At 27.8% G+C, this 12,796-nt stretch overlaps 2 protein-coding genes across 2 annotated transcripts; one reads left to right on the top strand and one right to left on the bottom strand.

Annotated features, from left to right (window-relative positions):
• The first annotated feature begins 5,810 nt into the window (after positions 1–5,810).
• LOC119683991 (kelch-like protein 41) lies at positions 5,811–7,100 on the top strand. The gene is made up of 2 exons (XM_038097902.1): positions 5,811–5,948; positions 6,092–7,100. Exons 1-2 carry the CDS (start codon positions 5,911–5,913, stop codon positions 7,098–7,100), a joined length of 1,047 nt encoding a protein of 348 aa, XP_037953830.1. The 5' UTR covers positions 5,811–5,910.
• Positions 7,101–8,092: 992 nt separating this feature from the next.
• LOC119672029 (DNA-directed RNA polymerases I, II, and III subunit RPABC3) lies at positions 8,093–8,865 on the bottom strand. The gene is made up of 2 exons (XM_038082979.1): positions 8,736–8,865; positions 8,093–8,676 (listed from the first exon to the last, which is right to left on the bottom strand). Exon 2 carries the CDS (start codon positions 8,659–8,661, stop codon positions 8,209–8,211), a length of 453 nt encoding a protein of 150 aa, XP_037938907.1. The 5' UTR covers positions 8,662–8,676; positions 8,736–8,865; the 3' UTR covers positions 8,093–8,208.
• Between the last annotated feature and the right edge of the window lie 3,931 nt (positions 8,866–12,796).

The following is a 12,796-nucleotide window of genomic DNA, read 5'->3' as shown; positions in this document are numbered from 1 at the left end:
TAAAAAATGAGTGGAAATAGTGTTTTAATTAAAAATTTTTCTAAAGAGGAAATTATTGCTTTAATTATAAGCTTAAATTCAAGTTGGGTAGAGAAAAAAAAATTGTTGCATAGTTTTAAAATAAAACGCCGCCTGCCTATACTGAATCTATGTATTCTTATACAAAAACATTAAATACTTTACTGACATTTTTAATTAAAAAGGAAACACGAAGATTTTGGAAATAGGTATTATGGACGTGTGCGGGTTAGGCTAAGTTGATGCTAAACCAAATGGGAGATTTTTTGGGATTTGCACTGCACACATTTTGCCATTTATCAACACGTATCGACACATCAATACATTATCGACACAACTTAGAATTTCCCTCATTTAGAACGCAACTTAGCCTAACTCGCACACGACCTATATCTACAAGCAATTTTTGTATATTTAATAATTGTACAATTGTGTTATAGGAAAGATATGAGAAAATTGGATTCCCTCAATGTATGAAAGCTATAGGAACGTTTACAGATTATAAATAAAAGTTATCATAATTAAATTTTCTCATATTTAGATAGATGTCATATAGAAGTGAAACCCGCTGCTGCAGATGCCACGGACTATTTCAACTACAAAGGGTGATATTCAGTTGTCCTTTTAGCTTTCGTTGATTACAGGTAAAGAACATGATCAATATAAATTAATAATTGTGCACATCATTTCTGAGTTCAGATATAGATTTATACTGCATTTACACTGCCCTCAAATGGCTCATTTAAGTCAAAAATCAAAAATTAAAAGCAAATGACTAATTTTTGCATACAAAATCTCAAACGCAAATGAGATTGAATCGCATTCTGCAGAAATGACTTGCAACGAGGTTAGAATAAGTTCCAAATTCAGACGAATTTATTGAACTTACCCTAAATAAAAGCTTTTCATGGCATTTTGACAGTTTGAGGAAGCTGGCAGCAATATGAGAAAGCATATTTATAAAAAAAAGGTAAACAAATGTTTGGTGGTTGCATTTCTTGAAAACGATGCACCTCTTTTTACAACTTTTACTTAAAAAGGTACTTAATCGAAGTGAAAAATTTGTTTTCAGTTTATATTGTAAGGTTTGAAGGTGTATTTATCCTTCATGCAAGATTTTTTTGGCACAGATCAAAAATCAAATCAACAGGCAAGTATTAAAATCAGCTGTGCAATGACAACAAATGAATTACAACGAATGTAAACACTTTCAAATTGCTCATACGAAATAAGCCTTTTTCTACCAGTGTGAACACCTCATTATATATCAATGTTGGGGCAGATGTAATGACTCCAAAACTTTTAAGAGTTCTTCTTTGAAGAAATTTCTCCAGAGTCCAATTTTAGGAAAAAATTATAAAACTGTATATAGAATACGTGTTCTGACAATCGGTGATTTTGCAAATAAAGTATTTAATAACAACTTTTTACAAAAAAAAATTATAATATATATTTAATAAATAGTTTTATAACAAAAATTTAACCAATTTTAGTTATAATTATCTATAAAACTGTTATTAAACAAATTTAATAGAAATGCACTCACTTCGGAATTCTCAAACTTTCAATGTTATATATGTTTTGAATAAATTTTGGCATTTCTTTTTTAATTATTCTAAGATTGTAAAAAAATCTACGATATTAAAACATTTGCAGAGTTGTACAGAAATATAATCACCATTTCGAAGGAGATTTATAATTAACTCGACCAAAAGAAGATTAACTTTTGTATAGGAAATCTGAGATTAAACTACGAGGTTAGTACTTTAATCTCGATTGTTGCTTTTATCTATTTTTAATCTTACAATATAAATGCCGTATTAGTTACATCTGGATTTAATCTAGATTTACTCTCAATTTGTTCAATTTTATTGGCAAATCCAAACGTTTTTAGAGTAATATAATATTATTATAATTGTATTGATAGGCATTTTTATATTTCATAAATATGTCGAATCAAATCGTACTTCTTCTGCTAAGTCATTAAAAACAGCTGTTAATTTCATAGTGTAGTGTTGGGTTGTTATTGCACAGGAGAGAAGAGATGTATCGGTTACGTAATTGTTGCCAATTTTTGTTTGTTGAAAAATTTGGGTTATTGTCTGCCGTACTACCAACATAATTATATCCCCTCAATTGTTATTCTTCCATATTCGCCAACAATCAGTTAACAGAACTAATGCCTATAAAAGTATAATATTTTTCGATTTTTTTTAATATTTATTCACTTATTTTATTAATTTTATAAATTCTTAATAAGTTTAATTATTAATTGAATGAATGTACTTTCTTTAATATTCCTGGTTAGATGTTCTCAATTTCACCAAATCATATTAAATTTATTTTTTAAGTAAATTAATGACAATATATGACAATAAATTAATAAATTATTATTGTCACGAAAACTTAGTCCGTTTCTTTTTTTTTAACCTTTAGTCAGGACTTTTTATTATATTACGATCTTTTAACACTTTCTTATAAGACTTCATTATTACAACTCCAAAAAAGCTTACACATCCGAACTTTATAGTTGAAAACTCTAAAAACCAACACTTCCAAAAAAAGACTCTTTCTTAAGAATATCTTACCCAACGTTTGACTATATCGTTACCTTAGAGATGCCCCATTTACCTCATTAAGATTTACAATTATTTCATAATTATTATTTGCGTAATTCGCAAAATTTTCATAAAAATTGCTCTAGAAATTTTTTAACTTTTTCCTATTCATAGTTTTTTAAAGTCATTTACATCATGACACAATTAATTCACCAAATACCAAAAATCAGCATTTCTTACCGTTGAACTGACGGACTGATGTTTTTGGTTCAGCTAATATTTGCCGCGATTCAAATAACTTTGCCTACTTTTAGGAAAATGTACGATCAACTAATATCGTACACAAATAAAAGTTGTCTTTTTTCCGATACAAAAATCATTTTAGAATATGTAAAATTGTTATTAGTTATAAGTTAGTTATAAATTTTTGAATTAAATAAATTTAAAAATATGTAGTTAGCTATATAACTCACAACAGGGGTAATCTTACTACTCTGGCACAATATCAAGAGTGTTATAAATTGATCCTTAGTTGTAGACATTTCGCTCGAGATTTACCAATGGAAAATGAAAATAGCACGAAAAGTAAATCTCGATTAAAAAAGAACTCCAGATTTACTTTGGTGGCTATTATGAAATGTCTACCGATAGACAATAGACATTTGTCTACCGAGTCGATTGGTAGGCAAATTTGGTATTATGAAACTTGATAGACAAACATTTGCACTATTGTGAATGATGTAAGGGTTTTAGAGCGCCCAGCTTTAATTGAACTTATTTTGTTTGTATTGTGTTCACTAAGAAACATTAAAATTGAATTCAAATTCTTTTTAAAATAAATAAAAATATATTTTCTTAATACGAATTTATTATTTAATATTACATTACATTAATAAACTAAAGTAATATATTAAACTTAAACTTAAATATTCTAAAAATAAATATGTTTATGTATATATTAATTTTAATATTTTTATAATATATAGTTATATTTACATTATATATATATTACATTAAATTAAATTAGTAATATTCATATCTTTTTTAAGCAGTTGAAGCTTAAAGGACCGATATTTATATCTTTTGTCGGTGTTTTCCATAGCCAATTTTAATTTTTCTTGTATTACAGTAAGTTTTTGATCACAATACTCTTGCCTCCCTTCACTGAAATGTTTTCGATATTTTCTAGGCCCCTAGACTATTAAGCTCAATCATAATTTTGTCCCACATTGGTCTGGAATGTGTCTTTTTGCAAATGCCTTTCTATTTTCCATATTTGCAACAATATTTTTTCCAATATTTGCAACAAGTTTTGCTATCTGCATTTTATTGCTCCTCAATTTTTCCCTACAACAAAATTTATTAATTTTATTATATCTTAGTTTTATGTAAATACATTATTCGTTGAAAAATATATCTAAGAAATTTGAAAAATGCTTGCGTATGTTGAAAATATTTGAATAAATACACATAAAAATTTAACAAAACAAAACAAAAATGCAACAATCATTATTCTCAATATACATATAACACTACACTTGAAATCAAATATATTAAATATATATTATATTATATTAAATCTAAATGAATTATTACTAACTATTAAATTAGTAATATTTAAGTTATATTAAATTTATATGTTAAATTGACTATATAAAGCGTTTTAACAGCATATATTTTATACGATCGACAAACTTCTACTGCTCAAATGCAGTAGAGAAATTTGTCTACCGCTGATAGAAAAACTTCTATCGGTTTGCACTTCATAATACCAAAATTTGATTTTGTCTATCAGCAGTAGAAATTTTTCTACTGTCTATCAGCGATAGACAATTCATAATAGGCACTTTTGTCAGGGATTGCTGTTTAATATTATTAATTAAATAAATTATATTAAATAATTAAATAAATTTATTAATATATGGTTATTTGAAATGATGATTTCTTTTGATATGAGAAAACTGATAGATTTGCCAGTAGTCAGCAAATAGTTAATTTTTTTAATATAATCATACTTATTTGAATATATTAATTGTGAAATATTAATAATAAAATATAATATGTAATCGATTTCTGGACACTACATCAGCATAAGATCATATTTCTTTTTTTGCATTCTTATGCTGAAGTGCGTGCTGTACTCAAAAAGCAATAAATCCGAAAGCAGTTTATTAAAGCGCTTCATAGTGAGCTAAACTCAATTTGTATTTAATTTTTGTACAAAGTTTTCATAGAAAAAACAAATATTTTTTGACATACGTGAAGCCGTGCCGCAGTTAAATCAACTTATATTAATTAAATTAAGGTTTGATCGTTTTCATTGTCATAAGTTGATTTATCATTGTAAAAAAACTTGATGTGTCAGAAAGTTCTGTAAAAATTCGAGGAGAGCTATTTTTTATTTACATTTCAGGTGATATTCAAAAGTATTCATTTACTTTTTCTTAAATGGTATATAATATTGTATAATAATATCAAATATATAAAATCATTTATTTATTTCTATATATGAAGCATATATTCTATTTATAAAAAAAACCATTTTAAAAAATTCTTACCCCTAGTTAAGAATAAATTAACTGAATAAGTAAATAAATTAAATTAATAAAAAGGTAATAATGCGTCAAACACGTCAAATTCCGATCGTTTCGCTTTTGGGAAATGTATTTTCCAATGTTGCTTTCCACGTTTTTAGTATAATTTCATTTAATTTATTTTTAACTAAGTTAATTTGCACTAAAATTTTGTACACAGTAAATCAACTTGATTAGCTACCCAAATCAAATAAACTCTTTTAATGAAGTCAAGGAGAACATACTTTAAATCTGTTTTATAAGTTTTATTCGTAATTGTTACATTTTAACAAGTAAAACATTAAGGCCGTTTGCGAGTTCGAGCAAATTGAGGTAAAGTAAATTAAAATTTAATTTTAATTTTTTGCACTGCATTTGTGTAAACATTTTTGGTTAAAAGTTTTCAAATTTATTTATTTATTTATTAAACATCTAATAGAATTTTCACAATGGAAACAGTTAATTTATCTAATTTACCCAAATCAAAATTCTGGTATATACCAACATTCGCTGCCATACCGACATAATTTACTATTTCCCTCAATTTACTCGAACTCACACACGGCCAAAATAGCAATATGACACTGTCAAAAGTAATATACGATCAAAATTGACAATGCACCTTTACAGCACTGGATTCATTGATAGTCGGTGGTTTTAAACTTAACGTATATATAAAATGGTGCTTTTATCTTTGGAGTTAATGGAAAACAGACGCAAAATTTTGGTTGAAGAAATAATTAAAAATATTATCTGTGACGATGTCTGTAAGCAAATTTGAGAAATGGGAAGATCTTTCGTGAGTTTTTAATAAAATAAATACAAATGTTTTACATTTATTAAAATGTTTTTCATTATTTAAACATATAAATGTTAAACAATATATTATGTGGAAATAATGTATACGTAAAGGTATTTATTAAATAATTTATTTAATTTTAGAGAACTACAGCGATTAGAGTTCATATCAGATCCAGAAAATGTGCCTGATTGCCATTTTATAGTTGGAAAAGCAACTGGTGAAATAAAGCGTATATCATGTCATAAGAAAGTGCTTTCGCAATGCTCGGATGTCTTTAGCTCAATGTTCAGTGGGAATTATTTAGAATCAAAACAAAATTGTGAAATTATATTAGACGATGTTCAGCCAATTGCATTTCAATATTTTGTGAATTTCATATATTTCAACGTTATACCATTTGAAAAAAGTATAAAAGAGCTGCTTCAGCTAATATATCTAAGTGACAAATATATGATTCGCATGTTGAATGATATTTGCCATCAATTTATAAATGACAACCTTCCATTTAAAGTTACAATACCCGAACTAGTGGCAATTTTTGGATCTCCACTTTTGCCAAATTTTTATGAAAAAATTAATCTCACTGAATTCAACATGGAATGCACTGCATTGAAGCTATGTTCTGATATTTATAATTTGCGTGCGCCAAGATTTGTATTACTTCTCACAAAAATTTATAAGAATTTATCTGCATTTGATCTTTTTGTAATCATTGAGAATTATGTAGAAAAGAATCTTATACCAGAGAGAAAAGATAAGAATCAAATAATAATTGATCGCATGATTTCAATGGTTCGTTTTCAGGATATGACGGCAAAGGAGTTTGTTGATAGACCAATGAAATCTTCTCTTCTAAGTGTACACACAAAGTTGGATAAACTTATTAATATATCCAATAAAATCATAGAAAAACAGACAAATCGTAAAAAACAACGCGAGGTGGAACGCCAAGTAGGAAAAGAACGCAATAATAAAGAGCGTGAAAATCCGAGATTCCCAATCTCTCCAAATTACAAACCAAGCGAGGTGGAACGCCAAGTAGGAAAAGAACGCAATAATAAAGAGCGTGAAAATCCGAGATTCCCAACCTCTCCAAATTACAACTCTCCATATCATATGTCTTACAAACCACGTAAACATTATAACTAAAGTAATTTAATTGTTATTATAAAAGTTGCTATATAAATGAACAATTTTACTAAATAAATTTCGTTTAAATTAAAAATTATTTTTAATTGTAATTAGTTTTATTGAAACATGTTTGTGTTCACATAAATCTTAAATAATTGTCTGAAGCAGAGGGTCTTCTAAGCTGCGTTCGCTTCAATCAAAACAAAACGAGTTGTTTTTGGAGGTGTAAGGAAATACTTAAGTTATATGGACAAGTTTAAGAAGCATTATTTTAATAAGAAAAGAAAAACGAATGCTTCACAGTATATGAATAAAGAAATGTGTTGAAATATAAATCTCGTACCATATATGACCACAATCCCTCTAACAGTAAGCGCAAAGTAAATTTTAAATATTTAATTTTTGATATATGTATATATGTTGATTCAAAAAGAAAGTATCGGAATTATTTTTGCCACCTAAAGTACACTGTCGCTTACACTCTTGACAAGTTTCCAATCCTTTCTTACGACGCTACGTTGAATGACTTGTATGCCATGCTGCGATATCCTGATTAAATACAATACATTTTCAAATGTTGATATATTTTGCTTGTACGACAAATAAATAAATATTTTTTGAAAGTTATTTGTATCCTAAAGGCTTATATATATTTACTTTATAGATGTTAAGTCTTTTGATTATTTACTTCACTTCTTTCCCTGTATTTTTGAAGGAGATTCCCAGACTTCCTTTGCTTGGAATCTTTTCACTACTTAGGAGTCTATTTCCTTTAAGTTCAATTTTTCGAAAGTAATTTTTTACAAAATAGTATCATTTAATAACTGGGATGATAGGTCTAAATAAAACTTGCTTAATCTTGACTTTTGACGTATCTTAATTTTTAAATTACTTTCTTACAAATACATTTTATTGTTAAAAATTTTTTTAATATGTTTTCATCTGAAGATGAACAAATTTAATTAAAAAATAAAATTATCAATTATTTAATATAAAAACTACACATTTTTAGTATAAATTTGATACATCGAATTAATGTCTGCTATTTTACAAAGCCCTAATTCTATATTTTGCAACATTTATCCAAAAAAAAAAAATTTAACTTATTCACATATTAAAAAATAACTTAAAACGCTAATTTTTTCATTAGCAAATACATTTGCTGATCAACTTCGAAGCCATGCAGATTGTTTGCATCGCCTTGTAAACGCATTAGGAGTCCACCAAATGACACAAAGGCGGACAATCGTGAAGATGCCTCATTATGCGCCTCGTCACCTTCGATTCTATAAACTTTGCCAAACATGACGTATTCAAAGGTATCTGCCCTCGTGCCTTCTGTATCTAAAGGATTATATTCACCGCTGTCTGGACAGCCGTCTTCTCGTAATGTTGTAGCTAGCACTAAACGAAATTTATCACCCAATTCCATTGGATACAGCCATGAATTAATATCTAGAATCAAATCCATTTTAAATGACTCCGATTCACAATGCAGACGCGAAACGCGGTCGAATTTTTTGCCTTCTGGATCCATATCTTTCACGTTAAAAATATCCTCAAATAAAACACCAGACATTTTAAACAATTTACTCTAAATATTTAAGTAAGCTATATATAAATTCTTCTCATTCAATTTTATTTTTAATTTACAAACACGAGTTGATCTAAGCTGCTGTATATGGCTAAGTTTGACAGTAAATATACCGGCAAGATTACGCCAGAAATAAATGAAAATGGAACAAATTTAATTAATATGTCATTAAGTTATAGTTTCAATGCGCTTATAATATTAAATATTGAAATCGTTATAAAAATTTTCATAAAAATATCTATAAAGTTGTTGTTTTATTTTTATATATACACCAAAAAAATATTTGACAGTTTAATTTCTATATTAAGCCTTCTTTCTTAATATTATGAAATATTTTAAGAGACATGTTATTGTTGCTGTCATAACATAGAAGGTACGAAACTCGTCTTCTAAATTCAAATTAAAGAAGTACATAAACGTAGCAGACACGAAACTCGTTATCTACATTGAAGTTAAAGACATCGTTTTTCTAATATATATTTATATTTAATAATCAAACAAGCCCGAGTAATAATTTAATATGTTGCTATGAACGAAATGTAAAATTTTGCTTAATTGTGGTTGTAAATACAAAGATTTTTTTTTTGTGAATTTAAGAAAAGAGTGGCAAAAGCAAATACTACTATGGCCGTGTGCGATATTGAGGGAAATAGTAAATTATGTCGGCATAGCAGCGAATGTTGGTATTTGCCAAAATTTCAGGTAGGTGTTACCATTGTGAAAATTTCATAAGATGTTTAATAAATAAATAAATAAAACTGAAAACTAAAAATAACCAAAAATAATAAAAAAGTACAATAAATAAATATTTACATAACTGCAGTGCAAATAATTCGTAGGAAATTTTAATTTATTTTACTTCGATTTACTCGAACTCGCACATGGCCTATATTGAATACTTGTTATAATTGATCATGTTGACAAATTCAATAAAGTGATATACATATATTGTATAAAGGCAAAAATGAAAATATAAATTTATTCATAAAAATCTAGTCAAAAAATGGAGTAGTAGTAGTAGAATTATTTACAGTTTTTGATGATTCTCTACTCAATTGTTGTTTCAGTCGTTGACAACAAGGTCTAAATGCTTCAAAAAAAAAAAAAATTTATCAATAGACCGTTTGGTGGTCAGTTTGCAGTTTGGCCTAAGAAAATAGAAAGTTAATATTTAAAATAAATATCTAGCCTTCAAATAATTTTAAATATTTAGAATAATATTTGCATGTACTAAATAATGAACTTTCCTGCTGATGATGCATATGGTAGATGGAATATCGTTCATTCATCAGAGAGCAATACCGAAATAAAGCTGATCCTTTTGATTTGCCAAAAGCGTGTTTTATGGAACCATTTCATTTCAGCAGAGTCTTTATATAAGATATATGTTTCCCTGAATACATAAGGATACTGGGAGCACTACATTTCTATGCTACTGGATCTTTTCTAAGTAATATTAGTCAAGATTTTGTTTACGCTATAAGCAAATCAATGATGTACAATATTGTAGAGGACGTTCTATGTTCATTTAAAATAAACTCAGCTGATTGTGTATTATTCCCAGCTGCGTGAAACATTGCTTCAGAAATCAAAAAAATAATATTTTTTTTAAGATTTTCCATTGGTATGCGATTACGATCTATATGTTATATTTTAGGTCGCCATATTTAAATTGACAAAATTGTCATGAACAAAAATTTAGCTAACAAGTGTCCCTATTAGTTGGGAACAGCTTTCTTATATATATGCTATAATAAAGAAAATTTATATAAAGATTTTAATTGACTTTTATGACTTTATTTTCAATTTTATATTCTACTTCTAAACTATAAATTTATCTATATTAATAGATAAAAAAAATAATAGAAAGGTCTTGCGCGAATGGAATATAACGCAAAAAGAACTTATTTTAGCTGTTGGAACCTAAAAATCCAAATGAAGAAACTATGTTCTAGTAATTAAAGGAAGGAAATTATATCAAAGTGAGAAGACTTGACACTTAAATAATAAACATATCTATGCTAAAATTGAAATATATATGAGTTTGGGAAGTTTGGGAAATAGTTTATTCGTAAGGTAAAAGTCAATCTCGATCCTGGTAGATAGATTTAATTTCTGTTCACACTGTAACAGTATTTATGACTGTAATTAGCAATAAGGTGTTTGAGCAGAATATGATAATATGTAAGCATTTAATTTTAGAGGAATGAAGAGAGAAATACGACATATGAACATTTTTCGAGTATTACCTTAACATACTCGAAACTGCAAATAGCCGAAATCAGTTCCTGAAATTTGATTTCGGTAAAGAGATTCGAGTCTATAATCAGCAATTTATGAAATTTGAATTGGCTGCAAAATTTTATAGTTGGGTATAAAGTGTCCTTAATGTATGATTTCTAAAATGTACGTAAAAGGTAATATCTTTTTACTTTTTTTTTGTACGTAAAAGGTAATATATTTGATTTTTTGTTTAAATATTATTTTCCTAAAAATTGAAATACAAATATATTTAAAAAACAAAAAAGTTCATATATATTTTGTATAAAAAGTATCCGGAATTTATAATTTAAAAAATATGTCTGAAAAATATCGGGTTTTAGCAAAAAAGTCAGAGTGTAGTGGATCAAACATCGAATTCACCTAATATGGTCGCCTGTAGTTTTTTTTTTTTGACGAAATTAAAATTGCTACTTTTAGGAAGGCACTGTGACTTGATTGCGATGTTAAAGAAAATTTGGAATCAGCATAAGAAAAAGCAATAGAGAATTGAGTTCAGAGCTAAAATAAAATAAAAGTCAAGTATGGCTTTGGGTTAGTTGGTTAAGGAGCGCTGACTGTGAGCTTCAAATTTGGCAGGCCATGAGTTTGATTCCTGGTACTTGCAGTCTCAAAAAATTATTTACGAATAATTAAATACAAGAATTATTTCTAAGACCACTGATTATGGGTTTTTGGAAATACTCGAAACAACTGTATGTTGTTGTAGCTCACAACTTTAGACCTAGAGACCTTTGTACACTGAATGTTCTACCAATAATTCGGAGAGGACACCGAATAAAGGAAAAAAAATTATAAAGTTATTCTTAAAAGTTAGTGCATTTCTACAGCATACACACTTACATAAGGGACAGAGCTCTGAAGCGAAAAACCAACAGGCTGCCCTACTTAACACTATCTAATCTCAGAGTAATCACTAACCGCACGGGGCGGTACGGAGATCTTAGATCAATCATTGAATAATCACGAAGACTATGAGGAACACTCAAATTAGTCAGTGAGATGGGTGAGACTCTGCAGAAACCCCTCAGCCATTATAGAGTAAAAGTGCCCAGATGCACTAACTCGGAAAAGGCTCAACATACCACTCTTATATCGAAAAAAAAATAATTGAATAAAATAAATAATTTTTTAATTTTAACATTTATTGTAATTTTTTATTCAAAATTCAATTGTTAATGCAGCTTTTTCTTGATTTGTTATTGTTTTGTTTAGATTTTCCTGCAGTTTATTTGCTATTTTTAGACGTTCGAAACAATAAATTTTGACTGTATACTTTAAATCGAACGGAAACATCGGTACTTACATTTGTATTTGTTAAAAAGTATTTTAATTTTTTTTTTTTTTGGGAGATAAAACAGAACCAATTGTGGGTTGATAGTACCTGAAACTGTGGCATGAATCAACTTAATATTCGTATCTTTTGTAATTTTTGATTTTCTTGTAAGTAATATCATACTTACAAGAAATGAGAAGTCTAATTTTGTAAGCGGAATTCCGTGGAAAAATCTATATTTGTTACGTCTAATGTTTTCAGAAAAGTTCTAGCCAACTCGACAAATTTGAGATAACATCTGGCTGTAAAAGTGGGTTAGACGTAAAGCAAAAACGTTCAGATCGAAGATATTGCTCATGTTTCAAATGTTATTTATAAAGTTCATACTAGATCAAATAGATTTTGTGTCAATAGATATAACATTTTTATAATAAGGAATACTTATAACATATGTTATATAGGAGTGTACATTATTAAACTGTAGGCATTTGCAGAGTTCTCACCCGACCGACATAATTCCCACTCTATTTATTAGTTACCCAAGCTTGGAGTTTAACACATAAT

The sequence above is a fragment of the Teleopsis dalmanni genome, chromosome 1, assembly GCF_002237135.1.
Source record: "Teleopsis dalmanni isolate 2A chromosome 1, ASM223713v2, whole genome shotgun sequence".
NCBI lineage: Eukaryota > Metazoa > Arthropoda > Insecta > Diptera > Diopsidae > Teleopsis > Teleopsis dalmanni.
This window is presented reverse-complemented; position numbering and strand designations above follow the sequence as displayed.